At 38.9% G+C, this 15,704-nt stretch overlaps 2 protein-coding genes across 4 annotated transcripts; one reads left to right on the forward strand and one right to left on the reverse strand.

Annotated features, from left to right (window-relative positions):
- The first annotated feature begins 5,853 nt into the window (after positions 1-5,853).
- LOC122034346 lies at positions 5,854-10,294 on the forward strand. Of its 2 annotated transcripts, none has more exons than XM_042593554.1 (10): positions 5,854-6,163; positions 7,245-7,486; positions 7,612-7,695; positions 7,783-8,256; positions 8,336-8,471; positions 8,582-8,744; positions 8,841-8,969; positions 9,044-9,238; positions 9,438-9,560; positions 9,715-10,294. In XM_042593554.1, exons 2-10 carry the CDS (start codon positions 7,261-7,263, stop codon positions 9,826-9,828), a joined length of 1,644 nt encoding a protein of 547 aa, XP_042449488.1. In that variant the 5' UTR covers positions 5,854-6,163; positions 7,245-7,260; the 3' UTR covers positions 9,829-10,294. The 2 variants fall into 2 exon arrangements, with proteins under 2 accessions (XP_042449488.1, XP_042449489.1); XM_042593555.1 differs by having other exon boundaries at positions 7,245-7,480.
- On the reverse strand, positions 10,228-14,653 carry LOC122034345 (protein IMPAIRED IN BABA-INDUCED STERILITY 1-like). Of its 2 annotated transcripts, XR_006126688.1 has the most exons (10): positions 13,977-14,653; positions 13,420-13,704; positions 12,999-13,316; positions 12,404-12,631; positions 12,147-12,244; positions 11,863-11,965; positions 11,231-11,761; positions 11,013-11,142; positions 10,617-10,708; positions 10,228-10,506 (listed from the first exon to the last, which is right to left on the reverse strand). XR_006126688.1 is itself a non-coding variant. In XM_042593553.1 (9 exons), the coding sequence occupies exons 1-9, from the start codon at positions 14,343-14,345 to the stop codon at positions 10,683-10,685; spliced, it is 2,088 nt and encodes a 695-aa protein (XP_042449487.1). In that variant the 5' UTR covers positions 14,346-14,653; the 3' UTR covers positions 10,228-10,682. The 2 variants fall into 2 exon arrangements, 1 of the variants encoding a protein (XP_042449487.1); XM_042593553.1 differs by having other exon boundaries at positions 10,228-10,708.
- Positions 14,654-15,704: the final 1,051 nt, after the last annotated feature.

Genomic DNA, 15,704 nt, shown 5'->3' on the forward strand with positions numbered 1-15,704 from the left:
TTATATTTTGAATGTCAAGAAAAATCAGCTAGATTCTTAAGATTCAAAAACTATTTTTAATATTTATTCTATGAAAATAACTTAATCTGTTAATATATTTTCTACTGTTAAAATAAAAAATATTTAATACTTGAATTTTTTATATCATGGTTTTAAATTATTATGATTATTATTGAAAATTTTTCAAGATTTTTTGTGACAATAAAATAATTTTAAAATTATTTTTATAAAAATTCTGATTAATTGATTAAAAATTATTCCTTTCTGAATTTAAGTTTAGTAAAAAGGTATATAACTTATAGTTCTATCCTACACCCCTAGAAACAATTTCACTATTTTATAAATTTTTTCATATTTTTCTTTTTTTATGTGATAAAAGAGGGAGAAAAGTTAATGATTAAGTTTAGGTGGAGGTAAATTTTTACTTAGAAAAATTACAAACTTTTGGTAGTAAATTGCAAAATTAGTATTTCCTTATTTTAGTATTGGTTTTTATTATCCTAACTTAATTTGGATTGATACACATAAAAAATGGGGAGATTGTAAATACCCCGGGTGAGTTTTGATATGATCAACAGAATTAAGTTAGGTCATGTTGTATTTGATCATTCTGTCTAAATGTATAGAAACTTAAGAGCACAAGAAGTTGAGTAGAAGATGCAGCTAGCGAGAACGATGACATGGGAAGCGAGTCAATGAGCTTGGTGCATCCAAGGGATGAATACCGATGAACGAGAAGAATGCGCGTGGCGCTTCTGAGGAAGATAATTCAGAGCGGAAGACTACTCGAAGAGAAGGTCGAAATTGGATTCGAGTGAGTTCGACTTTAGATAGTCGGAGAATCACCTGAGCGACCAAAGCAACAGTCGAATAAGTCAACATGAAGTTGACTTGTCCATGCGCTTGGACTATCGAACCACTTTGGGCCAACACAAGCGTCTTTCGGAAATGTTGCAGCGAGGATAGAATTTGGGTCCACGTCAGCAATACTCCAAGTGCCCTGACCAATCTAGACGCTCAAGCGAGGATATTTATAGACTGTTGAAAAGCCATTGTGAAGCAGATAAGGTGCATCACTAGGGGTGTTTAGACCTGCTCCAGGAATCCGGAGATGCCACATTAGTCAACGGACGAATTCAACCAGTTGACTATAAATAGAGCTCTGGTTCTCTTCATTCAGACAACACACTCTTGTACTTCATTTGTAATTCTCTTTTTCTTGTTTGTGCTTCCACTTTTGTAAGAGGCTTCTCCATCTACATCGAAAGAGAATTTAGTGAGTTTCTACTGCCTTGCATTAACAATCTTCTTGATTACAAACCAAGTAAAATCTCTAGTCTCTACTTCCTTGTTTATGTTTTTATTTATTAACTAATGTGTATTGTCTTTGCTAAGAAGAAAGCAAAAGATCGTTCTTATTCTAACTTACAAGGTAATTCATCCTCTTCTTGTCAGTCTACTCGGGACCAACATCTTTGACCGATCAAACGAGATAGCTCGATCCTAGCCGAGAAGCTTAGCTAAGAGAGGATAGTTGTGTGGCTCCATGGCCAAGCAGCAAAGAGTCTCCAACACCACCAAATGTGATAGTTTGATCCTAGTTGGGAAGCTAGGAAAAGATATTTGTGTGACCTCATGGCCAAGCTGCAAAGTGTCTTCGACACCATCAATGAGATAACTCGATTCCAATCGGAAGTTTGGAGAGAGTGGCTGAGTGGCCAAGTATCTTTGACACTACCAAGTAAGATAGTTTGACATACCCGAGAGGCTGGGAAAGAATGTCACTAGTTGTGAGATGATCGACTCGGGTGGGTTCCCCTTCTTGACTCTCTCTATGATTCAAGTTTATCTCCAGCTGTACACAGAGCAAAGACTTCGATGTTGTCGAACTTTTGTTTAATTTGGGTCCTTTCTATGCATAAGAATAGAGATTTGATCACTCTACCAATAGTAGATGTAGTCGGTTCACTGTCAAGGTTGTTGCCACCTGCTTCACAGTTCCTGCAAATGTACTTCATATTGACTTGGGTAGGCTTTGTACAGTGAAACAAGCGATCCTGGTTCTGTGGTGCTGCAGACGATCGTTTGAACGTATGGTTGTAGAGGCCATTAGAATTAGCTGATGCCTTTACTTGGAAGTCCTTAGTCTTTGAATTTCTCAACGTCTTTTACTCATGTTTCCATAGGTTCTCCCTTTCCAAAATGATGCAATTAATTAGATTCTCCCTTTCCAAGGCTCCGGACCTTCTGCTCTCCCACACCACTTAAATTGGGTTCTCATCGATAGAGCTCTTCCTGTTTTGCACCAAAGCTGGCTTCCTATAGTACCAAGATATGTTCTCGTAGCTGGGATGACGACACCACCTGTTAGACTGCTAGTTATAAAGACATTAGCAAGAATGATGAAGTAAAGTAAGCGGAGGGATAGAAGTCCAAGAGAGATGTTCCTAGTCGAGGGTGTTCTCGTAGCCTGGACAATGTATTGAGGACGTTTCCGACTGGTGGCGCTCCCATGCTAGTTGAATATGAAGTGCCCCCAAACAACATGATCATTAATTACATGAGAAACTAATTTAGGTTCGATGTACATTAAAACTGGAATTACCTCTCGCAGTTCCTTGATTCAAAGTGATCTCCTTCAGCCGGTTAGACTTGTGAATCTAACCAAGGACAAATGATAAATAACCATTATCCTTTTTATATTTGTATTGTTATATCAAGGGAGGTGAACCATTGTTCATGTGAATTTATGATAAAACTAGTTTGTTTCAGAGGTATTAAATTTGAATTGATGATTTAAAATAGTGAGATCTACCAAACAACTCTAAAAGCGGTCTATAACTTTGTCCATTAATATATTAATTTAGACATGGATCAGACAAATGCACGTCTGGTGGGGGACAAATTTTTAGGTCGATTGAATTCTTTAGGTTCCAGTCCATCATTGCTGCTGAAAGAAGGCTCCAACCTCTAATCATTAATTAAGCATAAAGCAATCATTCTAATTGATCCCGTCCGTAAATCAAGGAAGTGGATATTGAAGACGTGACGTTCCTACTGACTGCCGATGGACTCTGCGCCTATCTATAATACAAGCAGCGTCAGTGCCGAGTCAGAGAAGGGATCCCCGCGATTGTCCTCCGACGTTCAAGTCAGCCTCCGACGAAGTAAGAAGTAACGAAATTGTAACATAATTGTAGAGATCACGAGAAAAGCATACCTTCGCCGATGTCTAGACCCCTCTTTATATAGGGCTCTTGTAGCGTGTGTGCATGCTTCTTAAAGCGGACACACCATCCCAAGCTATCCGTGAAGAGACATGTCAGAAAAGTGTTCATGACACAGTACCTGAATGGACCGAGCATATCTCTAAAGTGATAGTGGAAGCTTCCGCCGTACGATCCTCTGTCTAGCCATGCTACCCATTGGCGACACTAACTCCCAAAAGAATGTCGAAGGATATCCTACCGTACCTGTGGCTTGGCCGAGCAGAATGACCGCTCGGCTGAGAGTCCTTTGTAGTGTCGTCCATTGCTGGGTCAAACCAGAGCCGTACCTGTGTTTGACGGGGCCTGAAGCGCATACTAAAAAGTGACTTTTTTGATACGGTAACTAATAATAAAGTTCAATTTACAAATAACATATATGTTAAATATATAAACAAACTAAAAATAAATATATTACATCAACAAAAAGTTAATAAATATTTAAAACAATTATATAAACACTATTCGTTTAGCTATTTTAAAGATAAAAATATTTATTAAATCTACATAATTCAATTGTCGAACTATTTCTTTCTCAATCGATAACATTGATAACACATTTAGTGTATCCTGTAATACTGAGACTAATGCGGTGGCCGCAGACAGTAGCAAGGCGACAAGTAGTGACCACCATGCAATTAGGTCGCAGTTCGTACAAGCGACTGAGGTAGCGTGCGACAGTCCCATGCTACATAATTAGGTCATGCGAGCAAAGATCAACCGCCAACCCGTGTCGAGTGAGATAACCACTGTGAGAATCTATGCGATTAGGTCACACAAATGATCCTTATTACACAATTAGGTTACAATTAGTGCCACGTATTGCAAGACAAAGAAGATGGTCGAAGAAGAAGATTATGATTACCTCTTGTTCAGTAGATCCATGCCTTGGTAGAAATAACGTCGTATAAGAAATCGCTTGCAAAAAAAAGCAACACCGAAGAAGAAATTGTGTGCAAAGAAGAGTCATGCGTCGAAGTGTGTCTCGGAGCCGTGAGAATAGGTTTAACGACCATTTAAGGTCTATGTCTCTCATTTTTTTTAATATAATTTAAAAAAATAGGCCCTTCATTGGGCTGGGCCCTGAGGCGGTTGCCTCTTTGGCCTCATGGAAGTTACGGCTCTGGTTCAAACGAGATAGTTGCTCGACCTGAGCGTCATCCGGATGATGAATTCATTACTTGACCGAGCGGGATAGCCGCTCGTCTGTAGTGGCGTTGTATGGCTACTCGGTCATATCTCTACTTCGCTGTTCTGAATATTGATGTGAGATCGAGCGGGGTAATCGCTCGGTCTGCTTCTGCAAACACTTGGCGTTCATTCTCATGTTGAACGTCAGGTGCTTCAGCTAGTAGCTAAGCCAGTGATGTCATCGGGTCGAGCCTCTTCGTATCTCGATTTTGGAATCACTTGTCCGATCAACGAATTATAATAAGGTGTTGAGTGTCTTGATTCTAACCTTCGTTAACCTCCAGCATCGCAGCATGATAAATCCCTCAGTTTCTGGAACAACGTAACTACCATCAAAGGGCATGTTGCCCCTATGCCATTAAATTCATTAACTATAAGGGAACATCATGATTTGAATCGATTAAAAACTCTGGTTTAAGCCTTTTGCCTTTTTGATGAAACATTAGCGAGAAGAGAATCAATCATAATAATTTTTCTCTAGAATATCATAATTTTACGTAAACACAGCCATGCAGGTCACCACGTTCACTTCTTCTTTGTTTTCTTTTATGCAAAAAGAAGTACCAAAGAGCATCACATCATTGTTCTACACCTGCAACTGCAAGCGCCGAGTCGAGTCACCTCATGCATCTCCTCCTAATTCATCATGGGATCCAGCAAATCGCCAACAGAAGTATTCATTTCCGTGGACCAGCTACAGGGACGAGTTAGTAGATGAGGAGAAGAAGCCATGGCAGAGCAACAAGCGTTGGATCGCCCAAAAGCGACAACAAATTCAGAGAGCACCCTGGCGTGCATGTCCACCCACTGGAAAAGCCTAGTGGCAGTAGCTGAGCAAGAATACAAGGAGAGCCGACAGAGGACCGATGACTGCATACACGTAATCGTAGTCCGGGGAAGGAGGATGAAAGCGATCGTACCTGCTCTGTTCTTCTCTGCTCCGCTCTGCTCTGCTCATGTATTTTTCTCGCTGACGACTTGAATTCTGCTGCTTCAATTAGGATCTTTTGACCATGGTTTTATTATCAGATGTGTCGTGGAGCTACAGAGATCTCATTGAAGGAATTGGGAAATGAATGAACGGCCAAAAGACCTCTAATAAATGCTGTAATGATATTGACAAGATAAGTCATGGAGGAACAACGTGGAGGAACAGAAGAAGAAATTGAGACAAATTAGGAAGATGAGCTTGATCTTAGATATTCGTCGAGATATATACATTTTAAAAATAGTACTATCTGATTAATATTTAATTAAATTTTGAATGAAATTTAATTGATGATGGGGTTATGGAGAAGATTGCCCAGGAAAAATAATACGGAGGACAATATCATTTTCCGAGGGTAAACAGGAAGATGGACCGCCAGCTTTGTTCTTTCTTGGCCTTCGCCTTTCCACATCTTCTGCTTCCTTCACGTGAGGAGAGCGACCGTGTCCCGACTTCGACTCTTCTCAGTCTCCATCAATCATCAGGGAGGCCGCATTGCCATTTCAGCTGGCTCGCCAACTATAAATACGCGAAGAACGCTGCTACCATTGTCTCTCTTTCTATCACTCGCCTCCCTTCTCCTAGGGAAAGGAGAGATCTTTTTGGTAAAATATTTACTCTGGTTTCTTCTATTACATGCGAGTGCCATTCTTCGTCTGTTCCTGGCTCGTATAGCTCGTCTTTCTCTTATCTAACGATGGAAACCAGCTTTGGACAGGTTTGTTTTCTCTTCCTCCGTTTGTATTCCTGGAGTTTATTGGATGTATTGTCCCAGTTTTTAGGCTTTGGTAAATAGCTAGTAATTGGTCTTATTGTTCGAACTTTGTTTTTTTATTCGATTAATCAAGCGAGGAAGCTAAAATCGTGAATTTTTGAAGATAAAGTTCATCAAAAAAATTTTTTTTTCTGGGCAAAAGATACCTAATCAATGCATGGTCTTCGTCGGTTGGTCTTCATAATAATGGCGAGCTGTTCTCTGCCTGTTGAGTCTCATTCTGCTGTCTATCTAATTAAATGTTTGGAAGATCACTGATGGATTTGGGGCATTTACACTATCTCCTTTCCTGCAAATATCTGATTCTGTGAGTTTAGGAGCTATTAGTCTTTAGACAGGTCGTTTTTATCTTTACCTTTGTCCTACTCCATGTTTTCTTTTTGAGGTCAAAGTCTTTGGCTTCTGCTTCAGGTTGGTGCAATTATAATGTCCTTAGCCTACTAGTTCTTGCAAGATCATCTTGCTTTAAAGAGTTAAACTGCTGCTTAGCTTCTTTTTTCTTCTTCTCCCTCTCTTTCTGGTTTTGTATTTTAGGCAATTTCTCTTGTTGTAACCACCTTTGAAACATAGTGCTATTGCCATACCGCCATATATTCAATTTTTTTTCCTAAAGCTTCCCCTTTTCTTTTCCACTACTTTAATCATTGATGTTGGATAAGTTTGGCTGTGATTTGTTTGGAGGTATCAGACAGGCAGCTCCATAACGTAGGATGCAGCAGGCAGCTCCATGATGCATTTAGTTGATTAAACTAGTTAAAGTATCCGAGTAAATCTTTCTTTTCCTAAAGGGTGAAGATATTGTAATCTTCTTCTTCTTTCCTTCTCTCACTTTTATTTCCTTTGTAGGGTGGTTGAACCCTGCTGAACATATTAATCCTATTGGCTTCAAAGTTTTGAGTAGATCTAATTTTACGTCTAATCATGCTGAACATATTAAAATTACATATATGATTGGTTCAAGACTTCAAAAGTAGACTTGAGCTTAATTCACAATGAATTGATTTTGCTCAAACAATCTTTGTAGGAAACTACTTAGTGTCATGGGGGCATGTGCATCAAAACCAAATTATAGATCCAGAAGGAGGTGGGGTTCTCACTGGTACAGAAGATCCCAAGGAATGATTTCGGCTTCGATTCCTGATTCCACTAAAGCTCAGATTCGGGGTGATGAGCAACACTCTGTGGAACTTGAGAACTCTTCTGCAACCTATGGAAAACCTGAGGTCTCTAATATGATAGTCCATCTCACTCAGTTGAATGGTAATGGTATATTTTTCATCTCTAGCACCCAAATATCTTATTTAGTTTATATTGTTTTTCTAGTGGCATTCAGAGAGGTGAAAAATGCTGCATTTTTTATTTCTCGATTTCATCTTCCTTTGTGTTTGCAGTGATGTGCCAGGAAGATGCATGGTTTGATTCTGTCAGTATCTTGGAATCTGATTCTGATGATGATTTCTTAAGTGTCTATGGAGGTAGTATTAGTTTACACTTTAATTGTTCATCATGATCACGTAGCAGACCTTCCATATAGGGTTGATTTTATTTTCATTTTCTTGCAGACTGCATACCCTCGGCAAATGCAGCAGGGACTCAGACATTGCAGTATGAAACTGCTTCATGCTTTATGGATGCCATGGCTAAGTTGGAGGATGCTAATCCTAGCACTCCATTGACAATGCCACCTGAAAAACATTTCAAAATAGAAAGTCCAAATGATAGGGTTCTGTGCAACTGTGATCCACATGGTGGTTCACATAGAACACAAGGAACAGACATTTACACCAAAAATAAAACAAATTTAAGTGATTCACATGGTAGTTTCAAAGGTTCCAAGGAAGTGCATGAGATGGATGACAAATCTCATGTCAACAAGGCATCGTCGCATATCTGCAAATTGGTTCCTTCTGTTTGTTTTAATAACAGAATTCAGCAGATGCCAAATGGTAGCCCGCCAAGTCAAAATAAAAGATCCTCAGTTATCAAGCTTTCGTATAAAAGAAAGTCATATGATGGAGAAGACATTACTGAGTTCTGTAAGCAACACATTTCAATTTTGTTGTTTTTTGGGGTCTCCTTAGTGATGCTGCAAACTGATGCTATTTAATGTATTAGGTGCATCAAACAAATTTGTTTATCGCCCAAAAGGAGGAGCGGTTATTCCATGTTCTTCAAGGGAGAAATCAATGCTCGGATGCTGGTCCTACCTTGAACCATCTACCTTTAAACTTCGTGGGCAAAATTATTTCAGGCATGAACCGCGCAGTTTTGTTTGGTTTTGCACTATGCAAAACTTTGTCACTGCTAGTTGCTAACAACAATTTTCTACTTACTAATTTGAGCTGCATTTTGAATGTGCAGAGATAAGAGGAAGCTTCCTGCACCAAACTATGCACCATATTATCCAATCGGTGTAGATTTGTTTTTATGTCCACGAAAGATACATCATATCGCTCAATATATCGACCTTCCATCTGTTAAGTTACATGACCAAATTCCCTCACTCTTGATTGTCAATATTCAGGTACTACAATGAACTTTTTTTCACTAGTTCATCATGAGGTTGCATGATTTTTCTGTTTCAGCTCTACATGCCATGAAAATTTGCACTTTCCTGCAGATGCCTACTTATCCGGCTGCAATGTTTCTCGGTGATAGTGATGGGGAAGGAATGAGCCTTGTAATGTACTTTAAGATTTCTGAATGTTTTGACAAAGAAATTCCTTCTAGTTTCCAGGATTTGATAAAGGTTATTTGCCACAATGTTTCTGAATGCACTTCAATATTTGACACAATGCTGAACTATTCTTACCTTTTGTGCAGAGGTTTATTGATGATGAAACTGAAAAGGTTAAAGGCTTTGCGATGGATTCTAGCATTCCTTTTCGAGAGAGATTGAAAATAGTGTCTGGTGTGGTTAATCCTGAGGATCTTTGCCTAAGTGCAGCAGAAAGGAAGCTTGTTCAAGCTTATAACGAAAAACCAGTGCTCTCGCGCCCTCAGCACAATTTTTACTTGGTAAATAAAGGGTTCCTCTTTCTGCCTCCGATGTGATGAAGTGAGAAAGCTATCAAAATGGTCATGATTGCCTCATTTTGATGTTCACAATTTTGCTATTCTGCATATTCTCAAAGCACAATTTGATATGCTAAAATTTACCCAAAGCTAGTGTGTATATTTCTTTTGCAAGTATTTAACAGTATGGCTATTGTTGCAGGGTACGAACTACTTTGAGATTGATCTTGATATACATCGGTTTAGCTACATATCAAGAAAGGGTCTTGAAGCATTTCGGGAACGTCTAAAACATGGAATCCTTGATTTGGGCCTCACCATCCAGGTTAGAGCAGAGTTTTTCTCTGATTTGGTTAGAAATTCCTATTTGTTGTGTATGTAATGCAGTTCTTCCATGCTGAACAAAGTTCTTAATTGCCATCTTGAGACAACAATCCAACTCAACTTTCCTGTAGTTTTAAGTACTTCAAAAAATGCAGGTGCAAAAGCAGGATGAGCTGCCAGAGCATGTTCTCTGCTGCTTGAGATTGCACAAGATTGATTTCATTAATCATGGACAGATACCAACCATCGTCACACGTGAAGATGATTGATTCATTCGTCCCCTTGAAGAGACCTTATGCTAAAGAGCATAGAACTGATTGTGTACCAGAGCAGGGCAAACTCAATGTCTTCTTTACTTTGAAGAGTGCCTGCTGAGGAACTGTAAATTTGACACTCATGTAGAGAAAAAAAAAAGGTTGCAAAGCATTCTAGGAAGCCATTCCATGGTCGACTTTATTTTTATCCCATCGTATCTATTTTCTTGGACAACAGCTTAAGCAAAAAAACCTTCTCTGACCACGGGTTTGATGTCTTTTCCTCCCAAAGTTAGAACAAAAATGTTTTTACCAGACAAATCAAAGCTTTGACGTTGGCCATCATTTTTGTTTTCATTTCTATAGAGATTGATAATCATGGAAGGATTAGGGTTTCAATGAAACCACAACACATGATATGAAAAGAATGTTTTATGTTACTATTGGATTTCGGCATACATGTATCTTTTACATCAGAAAATGCATGCAAAATAATGTGTTTACAAGGGATTCATGGCTCTACATCTTTACAAGGGAATAGCTCCAATTCAAGGCTTTTGCAGCGTACCCAAACTAAATTGTTAGGAATTTATTTGATGTCACCTTTTGAACTTCTTCAACGAAGAGCTTAGATCTTTGATCGCCACCAGAAATAGATGAATGAATTAGACACCGCTATAAATGCATCTTCTCCTGACAATGTTATATACAGGAAGTAGTAGACTTGTAGAAACAATTATAAACATCTATAGCAGCTAATCAGTTAATTCAGATGCCATTGCTGGATTAGCGGTTCCTTTCACCTTGGGAAACTCTGTTGATCAACTGTTTTTTACTTCTGTATGCTTCTCATCCTGACAAACAAACGTTTACTTCCTCATTCTTCTCCCTGTCACTGAATGTCAGCAGACAACATTAAAACTGATCAAAATTTTTTAAATTGAGTTTCATGCCTCAACGCACCACTCTATCCAAGATTAACTTGAAATATTTAGGAGAAAAATTATATTAATAAATGCCGTGCAATGCACACAGTTCTGTAACTCAAATAAATGCCGTGTAAAGGCACATAACAACCGCTTTCCTTTAAGAAACAAGTAAACTTTGGCTAATTAGCTTCAGGTTTAATGCTAAGTTGTTTCCTATTTTAAGGATTATCTAAAGATTTGGACAACATTTGTAAAAATGTCTTGGCATACCTCTTTGGAACCATGATCTTCTAACTGCTTGCCGAATCTGTCGTTCGTGCTTCTGCAGGAGTTCATCGACCTTGTGAGCCTGAGACAGCAAAGGCCCTGAAAACTCAACTCTGTCTTGGTTGTGGAAACCCTAAGATTTATCAAAATGAGTTTAGTTAGTCATCAAGGCAAAGTGTTAAACGTCAGACACATCTGACCAAGCCAGACTAGCTGCATACCAAAAAATTATGTCGCAGTGAAGATGGATCTCCATTGTAGCAGGCTTCAGAGAAGTCCTGAGAAGGGAATGCTTCAGATGCATCAAATGATCCTGGATGTTCTAGTTGCGCCCACCTTTTCAGCATTGCAACTTTAACCAACTCCTGTGACTCATGGTGTTTGAAACCAGCATGATGAAGATCACCATTTTGCAGACCCTTGCACTCTATCTTACTTTTGACATTTTCAATACCGGATGGATCTCTTGCAGTAGACAAATTTCTTTTTGAATTGCGTCTACTGTGAGATTTTTTATGTGCATCATCTTCTCTCTGCCTCCTTGCCCATGAAAAACCATTGGAAGCAGAAACTTGTAATGGTCCTGAAAAGACAATATCCTGCTCAGAGTTGTGCTTCATGTGACGACCTTCATCTGGTTTTTTAATTGATGGCATTGACTGCAGATCTACAAACAGTCTGCTTTCACCATCTACTCTTGGGGGATCTTTTTGTTCATTGCGTTCAGTGGCTTCAGCATTTTGCTGTTTATCCTGAAATTAGACAGTATTATTATTGTTATTCACAAATCTTCCACCATTATAACTTGTCCACCACTAGCTAAAAGACCTCATGCCAAAACAAGGTGAGTTACCGTTTTGCTATCTGCTAATTTGTTGAGGCCACCTGATTGTCGCAAAGTTCTATCTGCTTTTAATGGTCTTCTCGTGGCTTCTTGTCTTCCAGCAACTCTTCTTCTAAAAGACATACAAGTATACTAAGTTAAGCACATCCAACATTTGAGTTGCATTTACAATGTTAGGAGGTCCTTTATTGACAATAACTCATCAAAATAGAAACATGAGATTGCAACATATCTTTCTAGTTTTTTTTCCTAATGAAATTGATTTATAGACCTTCGCTACGAATAGAATTTACCTGCGTGATTCTTCTCGATTCTTTATATCTATCTCTTTAGTGGGTGAGTACTTTGGCAAACTTGAGGGTTCACAAGCAAGAGGCATTGTTCTAAAATACTGAAAGGAAACATATGAAAGAAATCATAAAAGGTAAGGCAAGAATGGTATTGTTAATTGAATGTTTGTTAGATAAACAAAATAATCATTTTGAGGGGCTAAGAGAAAACGATAGCATTGTCTCAGTCTCATAGGGACATATACCAGAATCATACTCACCTCGGATCCAAGGGCACTTGACGCACTACCACGCTTATAAGGTTCAACAGATAGAAAAGTCTCTAACAAACTAACAGCAGTTCTTGGTAGATTTTGGAATGTCCCATAGAGGCTACTTTGATAGGGACGATGTGGTTTGAAAATTGTAGCATGAGGCAACTTGGACTTCTTCCAATATTCTTCTGGTGGTGAACCGCATAGCCTGAATATTTTATGTAATTGTTCAACCTGACAAAGAACAATAAACTTGCATCTTCAAATAGAACAAAAAGGGATAAAGAGTTAGAAAACAAAGGAAACAAGTTTCCAAGTCCAAGAACACTAATGAAAAAGTACTTTTAACAAGCAAAATCTAGTTGGGATGATGATAACTACACCATTAACGGTTACCAAAGTTGAAAATAGTTTATTATTATTTCTCTAAATAAAGCTCAATGACAACAAAAGATACAAATCCAACCCAAATACTAAGGCCATTATGGATTTTGGTAATTGTTCTTTTGGTCTAGGTAATCCATTTCCTTTTTGCTTGTTTTGGAGATCTAATAACACACAAGAGTTTGGCTGGAAAACCTTGAGTTCTAGAGATTATTACCTCAGTTCTGCCTTGCAAAATAGGTTTTCCCACAAACATTTCTGCAAAGACACAACCAACACTCCACAAGTCTACAGTGGCTTCATAGTCAGTCGAACCCAACAGTAGTTCAGGCGGCCTATACCATAGAGTCACGACGCGGCTGGTTAGTGGATACTTATGCCCTGGACGACAGAAATTTGCAAGGCCAAAATCAGCCATTTTCAGAATTCCATTATTATCAACCAGAAGATTTGCTCCTTTTATGTCCCGGTGTATAACACCATGCGAGTGGCAATGCTCAAGTGCAGATAGCAACTGATACATGTAACACTTAACCTGCAAATCATGGACAGATAGTTAAAGTCCGTACTTCAGCATGTAACCACTAGGAAATTTATGGAAAAACTTCCCGTTGAGCATTCAAAGAAAATAATCAAACCTGTGATTCAGAGAGTACGATATCAGGCGAAGTGGAAAGTCCCGCGAGATCATGCTCCATATATTCAAATACAAGATAAAGGCTGCATGATAATCGAGAAGCAATCAACCCTTCCAACTTCATAATATTTGGATGGTCAAGCGTGCGCAGTATCTTTATCTCTCTGGCCATAAACCTAACACTCTCCGGTTCAAAATTGTCAAAGCGCACCTTCTTCAACGCAACCATCTTTCCAGTGTCAAGATCACGCGCTCTGAACACACTGCTATAAGTACCTTGTCCAACCTACATATGCAAAAATTCAGCTACAATGACATCAAATCACAATTAATTCAGCGGCAAAAAAGGAAAGCCTGGTGAACCTGAATTCCAACCGATAATTTTGCAATTAAACTATTCCAGTTGGTCTAGCAAAATTAAGGAAACATCTTGATCCTACTAATGAAGCAACAAGAATACAAACTATTGTGGCAAAGTTGGGGCTTTTTCAATTGTACATACGAGTTGTTAAAAAAAATGATAGGCAGATGGATAAATGGTCATGATCTCAGCATTACCTTCTCCAGTTTCTCAAAGGAGTCAGCTTTAAGAGGCACCCAACCCTGAATAGCTTCCCCAGCCACGGCACTGAGCCAAGAGGGCCACCCTGCGGCGACCTGCTCCCCTTCTATGTATTTGTGAAGGTTCCGCAACCGTAGGCTCTGTAAGTTAGTATTATCCGAGCTCACCTTCCCATTTTCCCCAGATTCAAGGCGACTCTTTTCTTCCTCCCTCTCCGGCTGGCCGTTCTCTGCTCCCTCTCCTGTCCGGTGCCGCCGTAAGGACGCTGCGATCGGCCCCGCCCGCTTTCGGTGGTTCTTTAGAATGCCGGAGGAATCAGCGACCGGCGTAGCCGAGACCGCATTCTTCGACGCAACGCAGCCCATAGCCGCCGGGTCCTACAGCATTAGCGAGGCCGTCGGAGATAAAAAGAAAAAAGAAATATGCCTCGAATCAAGGAAAACTAGGGAAGGCGAAGGAGCCCACGGAGTTGAAGATTAGGGGGAGGAGGCAACCCAAAGCAGTAGATGAGACAAATCGGGTGGCCCGGAGATCCGGAAGCGCTGGAAGCACCCTTGAAATAGGAAAAAAAAACGACACCTTTGGTATGCAATCTTTAGGGTTTCTCCTTGCTGGCGAGATTAGCGGTGGATGGGGCGATTCGTAGGACCTCGCAATGGAAGAGCATGAGAACGATTGAAAAGGATGGAAACGTAGGAAGATGACCATTCCACCCCTGTCGCGCTCAGCCAAATCAGATTGGGTGCGGAACTTGAGTTATCGAATTAATGAGTCGATTTAAGAACTAGATTTAAATTTTAGTATAATTGAGATAAATACTTCTTATTTTAGTATAATTGAGATAAATACTTCTTGCGTCAGTCATGATTAAAAAAATAATAGTTATTCATAATTAAGTCAAAGCCTAGGGCTTGGAATCATTGATAGCGATATCTCAAGCTGTTTGCCTTTACATGGGCGGAGTGCTACCGCCGCCACAATTATCTCTGCTGGTTTGATTCGCTTAGATTCGCGTGTACGTCATCTAAGTATCAAAACCACAAATGATTGACGGCGGCGATGACGTGGCACAACTGCACATATTTATCGATTATATCTGATTATTCTTTCGACAATTTACTAAAGGATAATTTAAAATTTAAAATTTATTAAAAGACATATATTATATTATTATTTATTAAACTATCTGTCCACGAATTTAACTGTTTTTTTTTAATTTTTTCTATCATTTCTCTTTTTCTTCTCTTTTCTTATATACATACATTTATTCTCTTTCTTTTTTTTCCCTCTCTTTACACAATTACACCTATATATACATGTATGATAACGTAAACTTTAACTCCTTATAACCTCATAAATCTACATAAACTAAAATAGGTATAATTGAAATTCTCTAGATTCATTAATGGATTTCGATCAAAATCACTTATGGATCTAAAAGCTCCGATTATACTCATTTCAGTTCTTGTGGATTTCTAAGGTTGCAAGGAGTTCAAATATGCTATCCATTATTTATTTCAACTTCTCGAAAGTATTAAAATATAATAAGGAAGAATCGTCAAAATTCTCCACGTTTGACATGATATGTATCATATCAGGTCCACATTGAGTTTGATATGATTCCATATCAGATTCAACATGAAAAATTTTGGTAATTCTTTCTTATTATATTTTAACACCTCTGAGAAGCAGAAATAAATAATAAATATATATTTGAACTCCTT

The sequence above is a fragment of the Zingiber officinale genome, chromosome 11B, assembly GCF_018446385.1.
Source record: "Zingiber officinale cultivar Zhangliang chromosome 11B, Zo_v1.1, whole genome shotgun sequence".
In the NCBI taxonomy this organism is placed as follows: Eukaryota; Viridiplantae; Streptophyta; class Magnoliopsida; order Zingiberales; family Zingiberaceae; genus Zingiber; species Zingiber officinale.